General features: G+C 47.8%; 1 protein-coding gene and 1 long non-coding RNA gene across 4 annotated transcripts in view; one reads left to right on the forward strand and one right to left on the reverse strand.

Moving 5' to 3' along the window:
- Window positions 1-20,808, reverse strand: part of LOC146058802 (uncharacterized) — a 780,737-nt gene that overhangs the window by 476,702 nt on the left and 283,227 nt on the right. The gene's annotated exons all lie outside the window — the stretch shown is intronic.
- LOC146059935 (uncharacterized) overlaps window positions 1-20,808 on the forward strand; it is a 76,359-nt gene that overhangs the window by 33,425 nt on the left and 22,126 nt on the right. The window contains exon 1 of one of the 3 annotated variants that reach the window (XM_083172626.1): window positions 18,801-19,132. The exons of 1 other annotated variant lie outside the window; for it this stretch is intronic. In XM_083172626.1, coding sequence (XP_083028752.1) covers window positions 19,076-19,132 — 57 coding nt within the window. In that variant the 5' untranslated portion in view covers window positions 18,801-19,075. Of the gene's footprint in view, window positions 1-18,800; window positions 19,133-20,808 lie in introns of those variants that run through there. One more of the 3 variants, XM_083172625.1, reaches the window with a different exon arrangement.

Consider the following 20,808-nt stretch of genomic DNA (forward strand, 5'->3'; position numbering starts at 1 on the left):
CGAGCAGTTCCGGCGTAAGCAGGATTGCTTGCATATTCTAGACCTTGGGTGCAAGGACGTGGAGGTCTGGATGGAGGTTGTCAGGGTGCATTTGAGTGCAGTGGAGGGCACCGCTCCGGCCGCTTAGGCGGGGGCGGTCCCTCCTGCTCCATCTCGAGTGGCGATGGAGACCCCCCAGGGGCGGCGTGCCGCTCCTGGGGCTCGTACGCAGGGGGCAGGGCTGGCAAAGGGGTAGTGCTATGCATACAACAATTCCTCCTGACAGTTGGGCCCACGCTGCAGGTTTAAGCACATCTGCATTAACTGCTCCGGTAACCACCCTGCCTCCAACTGCTTTTGAGACGGCCACCCCTCTAGAGGGGCGGGTGCAGGTTCCGCTCCAAGGGCAACAGCCAGCGGACCGGATCGCTTGGGCGTATACTCCAATCTGCCCGCTCTCTCCCCTCCGTTTTGAGGGAGAAAGTGGACAAGAAGATTCACTTGACCGTATGGCGGGGCTGTTTGACTACCCCCCGGTCGATGGTTTGATCATTTCCCCTGTTGAGGTAGTTCCAAAGAAGGCCCCAGGAAAGTTTTGGTTGATTCAACATCTGTCTTACCCTGCCGGCTTTTCAGTTAACGATGCCATTCCTGAGGTTTGCTGCTCCGTGGCCTACCAGTCATTTGACAATGCCCTGGGCATGGTACGGTCTTTTGGTGCGGGGGCGTTTATGGCCAAGATAGATGTTGAATCTGCGTTTAGGTTGCTCCCGCTGCACCCCGATGCTTTCAGGTACATGGGCTTCCGCATTGGAGAGGAGTATTTTATAGACAAATGTTTGCCGATGGGGTGTCCGGTATTCTGTGCGTTTTTTGAGAGGTTCAATACTTTTTTGCATTGGTGTGTGGAGCAGTCGTCGGGCGGGGGCAGAATTGCCCACTACCTAGACGATTTTCTTTGTGTGGGGCCATCTGGCTCTGACTGTTGTGCCTTTCTCCTGTCCACCATCCGTTCTCTTTTCCGACAATTCGGGGTCCCGATTGCGGATGAGAAAACGGAGGGCCCTGTCACATGCGTTTCCTTTCTGGGGATTCTGGGGGCTTTGTTCCCTTCCTCAGGATAAGGTCGTGAAACTTGGTGTGGCCATTGACTCTTGTCGCCAGGTGCGGAAGGCCGCCCTGCGCCAGGCTCAGTCCTTGTTGGGCCAGTTGAATTTTGCTGGATTGGTGCAGTGTTTGGGGTTGGAGTTTAGTTTAGTAGCCGTTCTTTCTTGGCCACCATTTATTTAAATTAGTTTAAACAAATCAAACTAGCTTAAATATTTCAAATAATAAATCAGCTAACAATTTCTGCCAAACCTAAGTCTCCGAGTCTTTATTTCAGGTTTATTATTAAGTTAAGTTATTGTAAGTTAAGGTTTATATGCTAGAGGTACACACACATAAGGTGCTAGGATGTTTAAAAGCTGCAAATGTAATACTATACTAAATCTGAATGATATACAACTGTCTTAATGATATAATGTCTTATGTAATTGTCACTCCAGATATCCAAATAAAAATCATTATTACAAAGAAAAAAAAGGAACGCAAACTACGGGTGCATGGCAGGCAATAATAAAAGCTCTGCAATCGCTCCAGAACTTTGTCACCCGAAAACAGCCCAATACCACTTCTTGCTGTAGTTGCTTTTCTCAGCATTCACACTCAATTTCCATATTATGTTTATTCATATATATTGTGCTACTATTTTGGACATATCATTCCCTGGGTTTGTAGCTACTGTCCCCTCCCCTTCTTTCCCACATCCCACAACTCCACATTAGGGGTGTGTGTGTGCCTAATGTGGATGTATTGGATGTATTCCATTCTTTATTAAATAAAATATTTAAGTGGAAAGGGGGGGGGGGACTGTTAAAAAGGAAAGAATTCAATAATAATGAAAAAAAACTTTATGCACCCCCTCTAAAGATAGGGACGTAGACAAAAAATGTTAAAAAAAAATCTTTCTGTTTAAAAGAGGTTAAACATAGCAATGGAACCTTTAAGAATGGTACAGATTCCAAATTTAGAAATAAATGTTCATTAAGGTAGTAGCTAATGAAGTAGAAAAAATATTTAAGAAAAAATGTAAAGTCAAATCTAACATTCCGAACAAAGACAAATTGGCTGTTAGATAACTTAAAAAGGATCCCAATTTAATTACTAAGCCTGGCAATAAAAAGGATGGAGTTGTACTTATGTATAGGGGAAATTATTGTATATCAAAAAAATAAATAGGTAACTGTATAAAAAAACAATTAGAGGTAAATGGAGACTCTACAACTAGCTATACAAGTTGTAGAGCACTCTAACAAGTCTCTAGAAAGAGGGGTGTTAATAAAATAAGAAATAGATAAAATTAAAATAAGGAATCGTTAATTTAAACAATTTATTTGCTTCCACAATGAAACCTGTAATAACAGGCACCAATAGCCTAACATCTTATTCATTGTATTCGATTACGTTAAATAGGAAAGGTAGTCCTATTTAACGTAGCTAAATAGGACTACCTGTCCTATTTAATGTACCTCTCCTATTTAAAACACACTACAAATTTCCAAAGAAAAAAAATCCAGGAGGTAAAATTAAGTTTAAATTGTTGCGCTGTATGCAATGTCAGAACCAGTGTCCCAGGGTCAGGATCTCACGGAGTCTGACTGACGGAATGCTGGAAGAGAGATGGCTTTACACAAAGGAGATAAAGACTACCTGATGCAGCTGACCAATGATAATGAGGACTTAAGTACGTGTCCAACGATGGTAATATCGGTCCAGAACTGATGTTGCACAGTATCAGGCTGCAACCAACGTTTCTCAGTATCAAGCTGGAACCAATGTTGCACAGTATCAGACTGGAATTAATGTTGCTTAGGGGGAAATTTACTAATATGAATTTGTAAAAAAATAGGTGTATTCGTAGGCAGAAATACACCTATTTTTTGCACATTTGTATTTTCGGGATTTACTATCCCAAAAATACAGCAATTCGTATTCCTGAAAATGGCACATTCGTATTTGTATTTACAAATACGAATGTCTACACCGTCGATAGGATACGACAGGAATCACCATTCAAAAGAATGGTGGTTCCTGATTTACTAAGCAGCCGTATTGATAATAGGCTGCTAATTGGCGTGAAACAGCCACGAAAATACGGCAGGAAAATACACCTTGATTGTCCTGTCGTATTTGCTTTAAGCCTGCACGGATCAGTCAGATTAGGGTTAGGGTTATATATATAACCACTCCCCCAGGGCCCCTGGCCAGGCTGACTGTTCGGTAAGGTTAATGCTTTGGCCGGGGGGACTTGTATAAAAAGTCCCCCCCCCCCCGGCTGTGGCATTACCCTGCTGGCTGGTTTGGCCTGGGGCTGGTTCTTAAAATATGGGGGACCCCTAGTCATTTTGTCCCCCGTATTTTGGGAACCAGCCCCGGACCTGGAGCCTGGGGCTGGTTGTTAAAAATCGGGGAACCCCTATTTATCGGGTTCCCTGATTTTTAATTACCGGCCCGGCTCTTTCAGCCTGGTGCTGGTTATGGCTGTGGGGGGGACCCCACGCCGTTTTTATTTTAAATTTATTTAATTTTTTTTTTTTTTTTTACACCTTGCAGCCTGCACGGATCTGACTGATCCGTGCAGACTGCCTCTACTAATTCATACTAGCGGCCGTATATATGGCCAGCTAATACAAATTAATACACCATCGGAGGGTTACAAAGCAGTCGTATATGACTGCTTTGTAAATCCCCCTCCGGAACACGACTTTGCATACGACTGAAACAGTCGTAGGCAGTCGTTGGGAAAATACTAATACGAAAAACTAGGTTTTTCATATTAGTAAATTTCCCCCTTAGTACAGGGGCGGATTGGCCATTATAATTACCGGGAACTTTCCCGGGAGGCCGATGCAACTGAGGCCGAATTTAAAGTTGCAGCCAGCAGGGGCAGCACAGAGCATACATCACAAAATATACAGCTGCGTGCTACAGGCACTGCAGTCCGCGCAGTGACGGAACTACCGCCGGTGCAGTGCACCGCGGCCCAAGGTATTAAAGGGGCCTGGAGCCGCTGTCGGCACGGCATGCTGAAGTCCCCCCTTTTTTTGCCCAAAATGTGCACGTCCACGGGCGGCTGGGGGTGTGTGGCCGGTCAGGCAGGGAGTCAGGAAGCATACAGGGGGAGTTCGCCTCCCCCTAGGCTTTGAAGTGCCCAGCGCTTTAGGTGCCGGGCTGTGCTGACTGCTATAGGCGCCCCCACGCCCCCCCCCCATCTCCCGCGGTCAACTGTGAACGGCGCACAGCCCCTGCCTGAACTCCAGCAGCAGCAACTGCTCATCCGGCTCAGGAGTTATGCTGCAGGAGTAAATAACGCCGAGGCGGCTGCCAGGACAGGAAGAACTGTGGCTGGGGGCCGGAGGCAGGCAAAAGTATTACAGCAGCTGCTACAGTGGCAGCTCCCAGCCGCTCTCCTGTTTTTTTGGGGGTACAGTGAGTGAAACCCCGGGAGGTGGGGGTGGGGTGAGCTCTGCGCGCTGGAAGGCAGTGTGTACAGATCAGGTGGTAGGGTACAGCAACAGCTGACTTCCCTGAGGCTGGCCCCGCCCACCACACTGTGTGCTGCTGCGTGTATCCTCAGCCCTGCTGCTCTTCCTGGTCCAGACTCCAGCAGCTCCTCTACGTGCTCTATGTTGCCTCCCCTACCACAAGCAGTCGCAGACACTACAACATAGATCATTGGGTCAGTGTATATTGGGTGTAATATTGATGGAGGGGCTGTGTGTAATATACTAGGTGTAATTTGGGTGAGGGGGGGGGGTGTATATTATGTCCTGTGTGTAACTTGGGGGAGGGGCTGTATATTATGTCCTGTGTGTAACTTGGGGGAGGGGGGCTGTATATTATGTCCTGTGTGTAACTTGGAGGAGAGGGGGGCTGTGTATAATGTCCTGTGTGTAACTTAGGGGTGACGGGGGGCTGTGTGTAATGTACAAGGTGTAATTTGAGGGAGGGGGGGCCTGTGTATAATGTCCTGTGTGTAACTTAGGGTAGGGGGGGCTGTGTATAATGTCCAGTGTGTAATTTGGGTGAAGGGGGCTGTGTATAATGTCCTGTGTGTAACTTAGGGTAGGGGGGCTGTGTGTAACTTAGGGTAGGGGGGGCTGTGTATCATGTCCTGTGTGTAATTTGGTTGAGGGAGGGCTGTGTATAATGTCCTGTGTGTAATTTGGTTGAGGGGGGGGCTGTGTATAATGTCCTGTGTGTAATTTGGTTGAGGGGGGCTGTGTATAATGTCTTGTGTGTAATTTGGTTGAGGGGGGCTGTGTATAATGTCTTGTGTGTAATTTGGTTGAGGGGGGCTGTGTACAATGTCTTGTGGGGTATGGGTGAAAACCGGACCAACACAAAACCTCCGGACCGCCGGACTGGACATCAAACTCTGCATTTGTAGCTTGTAGCCTCCGGTCCGGGGGGTGTCCTGTCCGGGGGGGCTGCCTGACACACCTGTCACCAGGTAGAGGAGGGGGGGTAGAATAAAGCCTCCCTGTATGGTCCGGGCATGTAGCAAAAACCGGACGGTCCGGACCACCCGGGGAGGCTGTAATCTCCCCTCCCCCATGTCCCTGGTGATAGCTATTACAGGGACCCCCCGGACAAGACACCCCTGGACAGGACACCCCCCCGGACCGGACCCTACAAGCTCCGGACTGCAGATTTTGATGTCCTGTCCGGCAGTCCGGGGTTTAGTCCGGTCCGGGTTTTACATAGTCCCTGTCTTGTGTGTAATTTGGTTGAGGGGGGGCTGTGTATAATGTCCTGTGTGTAACTTAGGGGAGGGGGACTGTGTATAATGTACTACATGTAATTTGGGAGTGGCAGGGGAGCAATGTTGGGCAACTACGCATGCACATAAACAGTTATGCGCATGTGCAGCCGTGTAGTGGGAGCGGGGACAGCAAAATGATTATTCACCGTCCGGTTCGCATGCAGCAGTGTGGATGGGTTGCGCCTATAGGAATACGCCATAGAGAGTGGCGGAGTATGTATGTATGTATGTGAATGGCGGAGTATGTATGTATGAGAGTGGCAGAGTATGTATGAAAATGGCGGAGTATGTATGTATGTATGTATGAGAGTGGCGGAGTATGTATGTACAGTATGTATGAGAATGGCGGAGTATGTATGAGAGTGGCGGAGTATGTATGTATGTATGTATGTATGAGAGTGGCGGAGTATGTATGTATGTATGTATGTATGAGAATGGCGGAGTATGTATGTATGTATGAGAGTGGCGGAGTATGTATGAGAGTGGCGGAGTATGTATGTATGTATGTATGAGAGTGGCGGAGTATGTATGTATGTATGTATGTATGTATGTATGTATGAGAATGGCGGAGTATGTATGTATGTATGAGAGTGGCGGAGTATGTATGTATGTATGTATGAGAATGGCGGAGTATGTATGAGAGTGGCGGAGTATGTATGTATGTATGAGAATGGCGGAGTATGTATGAGAGCGGTGTATGTATGAGATACAGGATTATGGTAAAAAGCAAAGTCTGCAGTAAGTTGCTTTGTGGGCTAGCATAAAAATCATAGGTAACACTAACAACAGTCCTTGTACAGCACTATCCATAGTGCCGTAGTGTAGTCGTTAGTTGGGGGGGCGGGGTCCCAACACCAGTAAGCCTGGCAGGCCATCGTTGCATGTGGTATACTATGTAATGGGGGTGTGACGTGTAATAGGCATTACGGGGTAAAGTTTTGACGCGCGCCTGCGGCGCGCACTATCCGAGTTGTACCTGTTTTGCAAAAATTTATAAAGCCCTGACATGATCTGTAATAGGCATTACTGTGTGTGGCATTAGTTTCTGTCAACAATGTATCTAAGTATAGTGATGTAATAATCCCGTCTACTGTTATGTTGGCCCCGCCCTTTATTGATTTGTTGCCGCCCACATGAGGCCACTTTCAGAAAATTTCCAGGGCCACTTTTAGTCCCCAATCCGCCCCTGCCTTAGTATCAGGCTGAAACCGATGTCACTAGTGCAGCAGGGAGATTTCTGAGTACCTAAAAACCCTCTCTGGCCGCTGATTCATCACTGCAGCTGACCAGTATTATTTATTTATATTTTGAGATGGAGGAGTGACATGGCTGCTGCCTCCCTGAATTAAACGAGATAGCTTGCAGCTAGTTGAAGCTAAGGGCCTCATTGAGATCTCATCGGTACTGCGTGCATTGCGTGTCTGCGCATGCGCAGGCGGGTATCTGTGCATGTGCAGGCGTATGGTGCGTGCACCCATGGCGACCTTTCGGTTTGCCACGTGCACGCACCCATGGTGGCGTGGGGGGGGGGCGGAGATGGGCGGGGGCGCCGGGCTGCCCCGTTACCATATGGGAACACCCAGCGTTCCATGGGCGTTCTCATGGTAATGAGACAGTGACGCGGGTGTGGGGAGCGGGTCGCTGACATCAACAGATGTCAGCTGCCCGCCCATATCCACGCCAGCGTGAACGCAAATGTAAGTAACTGAAAAGTCACTAATATATGCGTGCACGCTAAACATCATTCGATGGGCGGTTACCCGAGCCATGCGAATGGATGTTTATGCAAAACATCCATTCGCAGCTGTTCGGGCAAAGCCGCACTTTGAGGGGGCGGCGGGGGGCGGTCGTTCGCCGGGAGGGGTTTGGTGGACCTGCAAGGCTGCAAATTTGCAGCCCTGCAAATCAACCAGAATAACCCTCTAAGTGGAGTGTTCGAAGGCAGCTCCTCCCAAGCATATTTTATGTGGCCTTGAGAGTTGGCCGGTGAAGAACTCACTTCCTTAGTCCAGGACCCAGTGGCGCACGCAGGGGGGGTTCTGAGTACCCAGAAACACACCCCCCCCCCCAGCAATCTGAAAGCTGAGGGTCCCCTCTTTCCATGGGTGCAAGAATTTTAAAAATCGGCCCTGGGGAACCGGAGATATCTGGATTCAAAGCAGTGGTCCCCATCCAAGCCTGTTAATTGCTCTTCCCAGTCAGATATTTCAGGTTCTGTCTGACTTTTTCTGAGTGTATATTCCAAAAGCTGAGACTCTCCCCCTTTGATGGACACTAGTAGCTTGTCTTTACTGTGCCCAGAACCAGAGATATCAGCCTTCCAGCAGCTGGTTACTGCTCCAGCTCCACACACCTGGTATGTAGTTTTATATTCTCGTTGGCGGATTGCTCTGCCACCTGAACTCTGATCCCCTAGTCCCCAATACGATTTGGTAGGTGGGATTCTCTAGTTTTTAATTACATTATCTGCAGTCAAGCAAGCTGTCCTCCCACCAGAAAATTATGAATAATAAGCCCACTCCACTATACACCCCTCCTCTGCGTATTAAACATCCTCTACCACCCTGGAAGTTATGTATCAGGGCCCCTTCATTTAGCCCAATGCCCCCTTCTCCCACCCCATCTCCCACCATCTGTGCAGTAAAGGTGTAATTAGTGGAAATTACTGATCCAGGCCCTACATGCTGAGCCACCCGTGGGACATCAAAGCTTCCTCCACCCCTACCGCTGGAGGATCAGTAGGTGACCCAATACATTGCTATGCCCAGGGGTCTACACTGCTGTTGACGCCCCTGTATGTATATATATATATATATATATATATATGTATATATATATATATATAATCCAATGTGACCGGCACTCAGGTCTTGAAAACAGTGAGCCAGGGAATCCTTGCTCCGGTGCCCTCAGACTAGAGGGAGTGAATCCTCTGGATATATGCAGGGTAGAAATAAGCGGCACTCGGAGACTGGCGTGCTGGTGAAGAGGTGGAAGTTTTATTCCATGTGCCCAAAAGAAAACGTTTCGGAGCTCGGGGGCCCCGTCGTCAGTTCAGGGAAGCACAGAACTGACGACGGGGTCCCCGAGCTCCGAAACGTTTTCTTTTGGGCACATGGAATAAAACTTCCACCTCTTCACCAGCACGCCAGTCTCTGAGTGCCGCTTATTTCTACCCTGCATATATATATATATATATATATATATATACAGTATGTGTGTGTGTGTGTGTGTATATATATATATATATATATATATTATTATTATTATTTATATACATTCGGTCTATCTATAATACTTTAACTGACCCGGCATATACTGGGTCACCTAAATGTCCATCTACGTGCTTTGCTCCGCCCCTCTGGAAACCCCCTTCTGAAAATCCTGCGTTTGCCACTGCGCAGCACTTGCTGGGACTGCATACACTATATTGCAAGCAAATGGACTGCGCCATATGGTATATTGTATGCAATCTTGCTGTCCGGGAATATGCCAGGCAGTTCAAGTACTTGCCTACTTTTGTTTTATCCTTTCCGGGAGAAGCTCAGAGAAGAGACCAGATGCTGAATGTCAGGGGAGTGGGGATGAGGCTGATTTCACAAAGCCCCACCCCCATGCCAATCAAACACTGCAATTCGCGGGTGTGTGGATTGGAGGAGGCACTTAAATTATGTGAAATCACACTATTTGCGTAATTTTTTGCCCCGCACCCTCGACGCAGACCCACAAAATCCAGTATTTGTTGTAGCCTGGGAAGAGGGGTGCGGCGGTGATGTGGGAGACTTGCCCACTTCCCAGGGGGGCCAGGAGGGGGACCCGTGTTTTGGGAGGGTAGGCAAGTATGTGGTGGTGTCCATGCCCTGGTCGCAGCATCAGGATGTGGGACATATCTGGACAGCCTGCAACACAGATGTAATGCAAATGGCAGCAACACCTGGTATGATAATGGGAAAAGACAGTCCAGCATGTGACACACATTAGTGCCCTTCACAGAATACAGGAAGAAATTAGCACCATTTAACTACTTAACTTGAATTGCAGTAAAATTATATATGTTCAAACAGATTTTTCAAGTGTTTTATTTTGAGATAGGAAGAAAGTACAAATGTATACATAACTGAGAAATGCTTCTGAGAGTTGGGTGCATGAGAAGGTCTTTAAGACGGGATGCAGTTAATATCCCGGCGGTCGGGATCCCGGCGTTCAGAATCCCGACGCCGGAATCCCGACCGCCGAAATGCCGACACATTCTCCCTCCTGGGGTGTCCACGACACCCCTGGAGGGAGAATAAATTAGTGTGCCGAGCGTAGCGAGGCACCGGGCCCGATGCGTGGCGAGCGCAGCGAGCCCGCAAGGGGGGGCGATCCACGTCCCCCCCTTGTCGGCATTTCGGCTGTCGGGATTCCGGCGTCGGGATTCTGAACGCCGGGATCCCGACCGCCAGGATTCAATACTGAATCCCTTTAAGACTGTTTTATGGATGCAGCTCATGCTGCTTTCCCATTGCAGACCAGTTTAAAGTACTTCTGACTGTGCAGCAGCTTTGCCGTTTGGCTTTTTAAAACGCTTGTTACCATCCGTTATATTGTGAGTTTCCTGTACATATTAAACTTGTTTGTTTACTTGGAAACTGCACCATGATCTTTCTATTGTGATATACCCCTTACATTCATATATCCCATTCAATTGGGAGAAAGGGGCTATATCATTTGTGTTGTTTCAGGTGCTGACATCAAAAATATCCATGATCACCACCTGGTCATAAGATACGTATTGTATAATTTTAATATAGGGTGTAGCGCTGATTGGTGACATCAATCTTTTCCTATTTGTCTACCACTTTGAGTGTTCATGTTGACAGGGCACTCGGTGTTCACTATTAGCAGCACACTCCCTTCTTTGCGCTATTCTTGGCAACCAGTTGTATTTTCCAGTTTAAAGTACTGGCAATCTTAAATGGTATTAAAAACGGTATTAGCATTCCCACTGCAGCAGATTACCGTTTTAAATACCATTTAAGTACCATTGCAGTGAACCGTGTAAAATGTAGAGTGCCTAACCCCACCCCCCCCCCAGTGTAAAGAGTGCCTAATCCCTCCCCCCCCCCCCAAGTGTAAATAGTGCCTAACCCCCCCGTACCTGCCCTGTGCCCCCTCCTCCCCTCCCCTTGTACTTACCTGCACGGGGATGCAGGGCAGTAGTGAGGCAGCGGGGGTCCATGCGGGGTCCATGCAGGGTCCATGCAGGGTACAGGCAGTCCCAGTTAACTACTGCCTAGTAGTTCTCACTTTGCGCATATGTCAGGGTTGCCGACTTTTTCTGTCTCCTCTCCGGGAGAAGCCCGGAGAGGAGACTTCCAGCTGCAGTTCGGGGGCGGGGCTTGAGCTTTACATCATTAAGCCCCGCCTCCAGGATGTTAAAAACCCCAATTCACGAATCTCCGTGGAGGGGGGCGGGGCTAAAATGACGCAATTTTAGCTCCGCCCCCTCCTCTGAGACCCGCGGATTGACGGTTTTCAATTCAAAGGTATGGGGAAGATGCCACAATCGGGGGGTGGCGTGGGGGTCCCCCGGAATCCGGGAGGGTTGCCCATCTTTCCGGGGGGGCCGGGAGGAGGACCCGATTTTCGGGATCCTCCCGGTAATTCCGGGAGGGTCGGCAACCCTGGCATATGTAATGAGTGCACATGCATACTAATGAGCCGCTCATTAAATATGCGCATATTTAATGAGCGGCTCTTTATTATGCACAAAGTGAGAACTACTAGGTCTTATCAGGGGGTTGGGATCATTCGTCAGAATGATTCTAGGTCTACAGTCATTAGGTCGACCCCACTAGGTCGACTGCCAGGAAGGTCGACTTGACTTAAGGTCGACATGGGCCAAGGTCGACATGACTTAAGGTCGAATTTGCATAAAGGTCGACATGAGGAAGGTCGACTGGTCATAATGTCGACATGGGTTTTTCACTGTTTTTTTATCCGAATGTCGACACAGTCGACATGGACACAGTTGGCAATGAGAATCGGACCCTCGCATCGCTCGCTTCGCTCGCAATGCTTCGGGCACGGTGCCTCGCTGCGCTCGGCACACTATTTTATTCTCCCACCACGCCCTAGTGGATGGTAGGGCATGAAATACCGCCTGTCGGCACATGTCGGCGCAAAAAAACAGTGAAAAACCCATGTCGACCTTATGACCAATCGACCTTCCTCATGTCGACCTTTATGCAAATTCGACCTTAAGTCATGTCGACCTTGGCCCATGTCGACCTTAAGTCAGGTCGACCTTCCTGCCAGTCGACCTAGTGGGGTCGACCTAATGACTGTAGACCTAAATGCATTCTGACGAATGACCGCATCCCGTACCGGGCACTGGGACTGCCTGGAGGCTAAATAACGTTTAAGAGGCATTCCCACTGCCTCTTAAACGTTATTTTAATGTGTAGGACTCTGCTTTAAGAACGGGTTGAAATACCATTTAGCGTTAAACGGTATTTCAACTCTGGCACTTTCCCACTGCAGCCTTAAAACGGTAAATTGCGCTGAAAATCGGCAATTTACCGTTTTTTAGCTGCAGTGGGAAAGGGGCATCAGTAAAACTTTTTGGTACTTCTTTACTTTCACGGCGCCAGCATGGCGCCGCGCGTCAGAGTCCCCTTGCGGGGCTCGCTTCGCTCGCCCACGCTGCAGGCTCGGTGGCTCGCTATGCTCGCCACGCTATTTAAAATCAACTCCATGCCAACATGGATAGTGGAGGTATGAACTATCCATGTTGGCATGGCGTTAACTTCGTTTATTTTACATCGTTTGTGGCGAGCGTAAGGCGGAAGTAGCACGGCGCCATGCTGGCGACGTGAAAGTAAAGAAGTACCAACTTTTTTTGTGTGTGTGTTAAAGAAGTCAATGCAATTTTGTTTTCTACCAGCAGGGGACAGCACTAGACCAATTCTTCATCATACAGACTTTTTTGGGCCAAATGCAATAGCTAGAGATTTTTGATGATGATTTTTGATGATTTTGATATTCAGATTTGATCGCAGTACAAATTTGTTCTCAAAATGGGCAAAACTATGTGCACTGCAGGTGGGGCAGATGTGACATGTGCAGAGAGCGTTAAATTTGGGTGGGGTGTGTTGAAACTGAAATCTAAATTGATGTCAATACATAATGCAGCCAGTATTTACCCTGCACAAAAACCAAAATAACTCACACAAATAAAACTCTCTCTATACATGTTACATCTTCTCCACCTGCAGTGCACATGGTTTTGCCCATTTTGAGAACAAATCTGTACTGCAATCAGATCTGAATAAGGGCAGAAATCACACTTTTTAAAAATGTGATTTTGTTGCAAAAAATGTAAACTTAATAAGTTCTGATTTTAATGTGAAACAAATTTCTGGCAATTTTTAGTAAAGAAAAGTTGTGATTTTTTTTTTTACTAGAGAAAGTATTTGGTTTTTAGAGAATGTTAAATAAAATGGTGTGGGGTTCCACCTACTAAACCTGACCAGACCCGGGATCTTTGAGACAGTCCTGATTGTAAAAATACAAGGGAAAAAATGACAGAGGTCCCCCTGTGTCACTATTCCAGGTGACTTAAAGGCAGGTAAGCAATGCATACTTACCTACAGATGGAGCCAGGGGCGCGCGCACGAGACGCTCGCGTGCACCCCATGGCTATGGAGCTGGCTCCGCTGCCCACTGCCTCCCTGGTGCCCCTCGCCGCCCCGCTGTCCCCCCACCTGCAGCACCGCTGTCCTGAAACTGGGACGGCATGCGTGTGAGACGCATGTGCGCGTCCCAGTCAGATGGAGCGCCTCTGCGATCGCCGGGACATGCTGGCGATCCCGGCCAAAGAAGAGAGGCGCTCCATCTGTACTTTCTGGATGCCCTCTTTAGGAGCCAGTTCAAGGGGGACGGGCAGAGCCGGCCTTAGGCATAGGCAAACTAGGCAATTGCCTAGGGCATTTGGAATGCCTAGGGGCATCAGCAGCTTCTGCTGATTAAAATGATATGCAGCATGCCTATATTCTGTGTGTGAGTGGCATTTGGATACAGCCTGTATCTGCATATGAAATAGTGTATTCATGGAGATCACTGTAACATAGCATTCTCTATGCAGGTACAGCCACAGTCGCTCACAGAATATAGGCATGCCACATATAATTTTAATCATCGGAAGCTCCTTGTGTGTGCTGGTCATAACAATGCAAATAAGACGAATTTTCAGCAAAAAAGGCACCCAACGTTAGCAGAACTGGCCAGGAGCTGCATGGCTTATTGAGGCAAGATGTATGAGGAAACATCTGTATCCAAGCCGAGGCAGAGGTCACAGTGTTAGCGGCTGTGCGAGTGCTGTCTGCGGGTGGGTTGGTTGTGCAATAGTGTTCGGCATATGTTTAAGGGGCATTATGTGTGTCATGTATAAATGCATTAATAATGTGCGACATATGTGTAACAGGCATTATGTGTGTCATGTGTATAAGGGCATTAATAATGTGCAACATATGTGTAAGGGGCATTATGGTTATAAGGACATTAATAATGTGTGTCATGTGTAAGGGGCATTACTGTGTGGCATTATCAGGGGTACCGAGAGAAAGGGGTAGGGGGTACAAATTACCCAGGCCAAAGTCTGATGGAAGGGCCCAGTGGGGGCCCCGGGCCCCCTCTCCTTAAGTGACAGCAGCAGCTGCAGCTCTTCTCCTCTGCCCAGCACACACTGCTTTGTGCTGGGTTGCAGTGTGGCCATGGAGGTGCTTAAAATAAAATATTTTCTCAGGATTTTTTTTCTAAGGGTATAATGTGAATAATGTGAGGAGTAATGTACATAAGGTAAAGTGGTACTACTGTGTTATGTAACGTGAATAAGGGACACCATCGCATGATATAATGTGAATAAAGTTGCACTACTGTGTGGCATAATTTGAATTGGGGGTACTATTGGGTGGCCATGCCCATTCCCAGCAAGAACACACCCCTGTTTGGCCTGCGCACCGAATGTGTGCACTGTTTCTATTTAAAATATTGCGGGTAGGAGCACCAACATGATGACTGCTATGATGAGGGTTGATGGTGCTGGGAAAGGGGAGCAGGGTCAGAGGCGGAACTAGTGGCGGTGCTAGGGGGCACCAGCCAAAATCTTGCCTAGGGTGTCATTTAGGCTAGGGCCGGCTCTGGGGACGGGGCAACTGGGAGTGAAAAGGGGTGGGTGGGGGCAGAGCAACAGGAGTTCTACTTGTTCGGTTCTACTTGTACGAGCAACAGGAGTTCTACAGAGCAACAGGAGTTCTACTTGTTCGGTTCTACTTGTTCGGGTGTGGCCAGAGCAATCATGCCATTTTAGCCACACCTGCCATGCCATTTTTTCAGGCATTGCACTGTGGCGGGTGGGGCTAAAATGACACAGTTTGCATCATTTCACCCACAGACACCCCCCAACCTGCTGAGGAGGGGGTCGCGGGAGCAGGGAGGCTCTCCGGGAGGTTTGCCCACCTCTCCAGGGGGCCGGGAGGGGGACCCAATTTCCCAATCCCGGCCATTCCGGGAGGGTAGGTGATTATGAAGCAATGAGGAAGTCAAGTCAGAATTTTGGCCATATAGGTAGAGGAATCGGCAGCAGAAAGAAAGAAGTAATAATGCCACTGTATAGGTCATTGGTACGACCTCATCTAAAGTTCTGTGTTCTGGAGGTCATATCTCCAGAAGGATATAAATACATTAGCGATGGTACAAAGAAGGGCAACTTCCCCAAGGCCTATATTGCAACTTACCCAGAAAGACTAAAAGATCTAAATATGTATAGTTTGGAGCAGAGAATGGAAAGGGGGAACATGATAGAAACTTCAAATTATAACGGTTTTAACAAGGTCCAGGAAAGAATCATTCTTCAAAATTACTTTACAGAAAGGGTAGTGGACAAGTGGAATAGCCTCCCATCGGAAGCGGTCATCTATTAGAATGAACTTAGGTCTACAGTCATTAGGTCGACCCCACTAGGTCGACTGGCAGGAAGGTCGACCTGACTTAAGGTCGACATGGGCCAAGGTCGACATGACTTAAGGTCGAATTTGCATAAAGGTCGACATGAGGAAGGTCGACTGGTCATAAGATCGACATTGGTTTTTCACTGTTTTTTGAGCCGACATGTGCCTAGGCCGTGGAGGAGGTTATTAAAGCTGTGGCGAGCGAAGCGAGCCACCATGCCGGAAGCATTGCGAGCGATGCGAGGGTCCGATTGTCATTGCCAACTGTGTCCATGTCGACTGTGTCGACATTCGGGACAAAAAACAGTGAAAAACCCATGTCGACCTTATGACCAGTCGACCTTCCTCATGTCGACCTTTATGCAAATTTGACCTTAAGTCATGTCGACCTTGGCCCATGTCGACCTTAAGTCAGGTCGACCTAGTGGGGTCGACCTAATGACTGTAGACCTAAGTGTGGTCTGACAGATGTACCGATTCCCTCCCATCAAAGGTGGTAGACACTAAGACAGTAGAGTAGACAGTAGAGCGATAAAAAATATCCTTACAAAGAAAAATGGATCAAATAGGGTTTAACCCCTTGAATGGTATGCCCGGAAATTTCTCGGGCTCAGCTGCGCTGCCGCAGCAGGCTGTCCCGGAAAATTTTCGGGCATACCACAAATATGAAATAGGTGCGCGCCAGTGGTGTCCACTGGTGCAGCACCTCTAGAGCCCCCCCCTCCCCCCTCCCCAATCACTACCCCAACCCCCCATCACCTGTGCTCCGGCGATCACACGCCGGAGCTCTTCTAATATTGCTCCCCCGCAGCTTCCGCCTGCCGCCATGCTTTTAGTAGCAGTGACGTCGGCAGCAGGCTCGGGGGTGTTGGGGGCTGCTTGGGGGGACTCGAGTCCTCCCGAGCTGCCGCAAACATCCCCCAGCCTGCCGCCAACGTCACTGCTCAATGTGACAGAGGCAGCGGGGACACAAGCGGCGGCAGGGAAGCTCCGAGCTCCGGCGTACTAACGCCAGAGCAGAGGTGAGGGAGGGTGGGCTGGTGGGCTTCCCAGGCTTTCCACTGTGGTTGGTTTTGCTGGGGCAGGACAAACCTGCCCTGGTAGGTTTGTCCTGCCCCAGCAAAACGCACCACTCAAGGGCTTAAAATATGGTTAAAAAGGAGCAGACTAGATGGGCCGAATGGTTCTTATCTGCAAATTCTGTTTCTAAGGGCCTGATTCAGAGTTCATCGCAAAAGCTAAATCTTTCTCAAACGGCCAAAACCCAATTTCATACCTGCGAACACATAGCAGCCACCCCACCATTGGGTGCAGTGTCAGAGTAGCCCTGGACTTACTTGGCTGCCCTCATTGGCGTAAGTTCATCCCAGTTGCCCGGAGGCAAGATATCTATTGGTGCCCCCAACACATCCACACACACAGAGCTATATATATATATATATATATATATATATATATATAGAGTCAGTAGTAGACAGTTGCGCCTTCAGTGTAAAATATTAAAGTGAAATCCTTAAATAAAGTGGTGATATGCGTACCAGAGATACGGGGAAAGTTCACGTGTAGCAATGTCTTTCTTGCATCCGTCTCCTAATTTGTCCTCCTCGTCCACAGGTATGGAACTCGGATGAGGTATATAGACCCAAAAGGAGGGAATGATTTTTAGTTTGAAGCAAAAAATAATTTTTTATATAGTGACTGATAATAAGTGGTGGTGTGCTGCCACCGTGTGGACAAAACTTGTATCACACCCAGTGTAAAAGTGCTAAAAATGAAGAAATGACTCACATTTGACAGGGGTCCAGTATCAACAGGGACCCCTGTAATTCCTCAAGGTTTTAGGGTACCTTAAATGGAGAGACCCTCCCACCAAGGGGGGTAAGAAAAAAATGGATAGTGTAATACAGTTTTAACAAAGGGGGTTTTTAATAAACAAAAAACATAGGTAATGGACTCGTACAATTTTATCAATATAAGAAAGCTTATCTGGAGTGTGCTGCATGCACAATGGAGAGTGGAGTTAGTGTCCAGAGGTGACCAACGCGTTTCGTCCCTTTTATTCTGTTTGGGACTTCATCAAGGGTCATATAAAATTGTACGAGTCCATTACCTATGTTTTTTGTTTATTAAAAAACCCCTTTGTTAAAACTGTATTACACTATCCATTTTTTCTTACCCCCCTTGGTGGGAGGGTCTCTCCATTTAAGGTACCCTAAAACCTTGAGGAATTACAGGGGTCCCTGTTGATACTGGACCCCTGTCAAATGTGAGTCATTTCTTCATTTTTAGCACTTTTACACTGGGTGTGATACAAGTTTTGTCCACACGGTGGCAGCACACCACCACTTATTATCAGTCACTATATAAAAAATTATTTTTTGCTTCAAACTAAAAATCATTCCCTCCTTTTGGGTCTATATACCTCATCTGAGTTCCATACCTGTGGACGAGGAGGACAAATTAGGAGACGGATGCAAGAAAGACATTGCTACACGTGATCTTTCCCCGTATCTCTGGTACGCATATCACCACTTTATTTAAGGATTTCACTTTAATATTTTACACTGAAGGCGCAACTGTCTACTACTGACTCTATCCGTAAATCGGTCACGTCGGAAAAACGTGACCCCCTGATACTTTTTGCAGCCCCTTGTATTTTCTCGGAGTGTACTTATTGGTTATTGTTTATTATTTATTGTTCACTGTCACTTCACATCGTCTGTATTACTAAATAGGTTGTTAGCGCTTAGTGCACCATACATATCTATATATATATATATATATATATATATTTATATATATATATATACAGTGCTCGAAGTGGGCCGGTATACACCGGTATGACATACCGCCAGTTCCTCCGAGCACTGCCTTTTTTTTTTTTTTTTTATTCACGGAGGCACAGAACCTGGCTCCATGAACCCGGGGGAGCTGTCTGTCCCTCACACACTCAGCGTGGCTAGAGCAGTGACGTTTGTATACAGGGACACAAAGACGTGTGATTGGCGCCGTCACCATGTAATTGGACAGCTCGTCCTGACTGGCGCCGCGCTACATGTTAAATGAGTGGGCTTCCTGCTGCTGCACCTGCTTCCCGCAGCAGGGGACCAGACCCGGCACACATGTCAGCGCCACACAGGAGTCTCAGCAACCCGACGCCGTGCAGGAGACCAGTGACTTGCCACTGCACGGGCACCGCACATGAAAGCTGGCGTCACACAGCTTTCCAGCACTGCATATGAGACCTGCCACCTGCCGCTGCAGAGGAGAAATGCAGGTGAATGGGAGATGGCTGGTGAGTGAAAGGCCTGACACTTCCAAATGTACACTGCAGTGCTGCTTGTTTGGGTGGGGTTCTGGAGGAGGTGGAGTACAGGGGGAAAATGATGCCTTCCACAGCCCTTTCAATTGCCTGCTTTTCACACTCTATCCCCCCTCCCCCCCATTGCCTCCCTTCATTTCTCCCCCTCTCCCCCCTCTTTACCTTTGCCTCTCTCACTCCACCTTACTGTCTTACCTAGAGAGAAAAAAAGGGGGGGGGAGCCCCACATCCCCATCCTTTTCTCTCCCTCCTTTCATCCCCCCCTCAAACCCTGTCTCTTTCATATTCCCCCAAACCGCCTTTCATTTTCTTCACTCACTCCCCATCCAATTGTCTCTTTTTTCTCTCTACTGTGCTCTCTCCCGCCCCCTCTCTCACCTGCTCTCTCCCGTGCTCACCCACCCCTCGCTCTCTCACATACTGGGCCTTATTCTGGTTGGTGCGGCCGGGCCGTACGCGTACGTCCCGGGGTTTTTCATGATCTGCGCATGTGCAGATTCGCTAATGCGCAGGCGCGACCACTGAACAATGCTTACGGACGGGTCTCAACGTGCGAAAAAACCTGTACGCGAGTGTACGGGTATTGGGGGCGGCATAGGGGCGTGTTGAGGGGAGCGGCCGAAATAATGAGGGAAAATGGGCGTAAATATGGGCGTACACGGGGGTGTGCACCAAAAATGAGCGGTGCTACTACCGCACGATCGCCTAAAGCACCGTTCATTTCGGACACCAGACAAGCGCCCGCCAACCGCCAGCTCAGACCACCCCTACAGATACCGCATGCCAGCGTGCGCCTGAGTTTGCTAATTAACGCTGATTACTACTCAAACACATACACCTGAATGAAATAAGCAATGCTGCAGTCTATTAAGTCCAAACCATTATTTCACTGCCTGCAAGCCACACACAGCACGCAAACACATTGGAAGCTTATCTTTCTATACTTCTCCACATTTAAAGGTTTGTTTAATTTAAGGTAAGAATCTTTTTAAGACCTGCTTATATACGCTAAGGTAGGTATTTGCTAAACAGTTAGACACATTCACTACGTGCTTTCATAGACTTTACACAGTAGCACACTTAATCTACACAAGTCGACATGTGTCAACGTGTTCACTCTAATACTAACATAGGTTTTGTATTTAGGATACAATAACATAAACCACATCTAACACCTACAAAGGATGTTTCAGCAATGTTTTAAGCCCATGCCCACTATTTTGCACACAATCTTTGTATAGTACCCAAAATAATGACCTGTACCACTATCTCATCTGCTATGATTTGGATTTGACTACACTCTGGATGTAAGATGCCACCAATCACATTATTGCACTCTCATCTCTCTAACAAAGGATTCCTACATCTGCTTATGACACTGTAAAATCATATATATTTAAAAAGTTATGCATGTTTGTTCACAAGCTATTTTATCATGTTTGGCCCATTCACACATCTTTTTTTAGGGAGGACACATATGCATTCCTACACAAATGTACCTTTTCACCCTTGTTTGTCTGCCTCACCCACTCCATGAGGAAAGCATTGTTCTGGACCTGCTTTTACCTACTACTGTAGGAGCTACCTCACCTGCACACAAACTGCTTTCTCACCTATTAAGTTGCTCTGCACATGTGCTGACACAAACT

Source organism: Crinia signifera, chromosome 2 (assembly GCF_055691185.1).
Source record: "Crinia signifera chromosome 2, ASM5569118v1, whole genome shotgun sequence".
Taxonomy (NCBI): domain Eukaryota; kingdom Metazoa; phylum Chordata; class Amphibia; order Anura; family Myobatrachidae; genus Crinia; species Crinia signifera.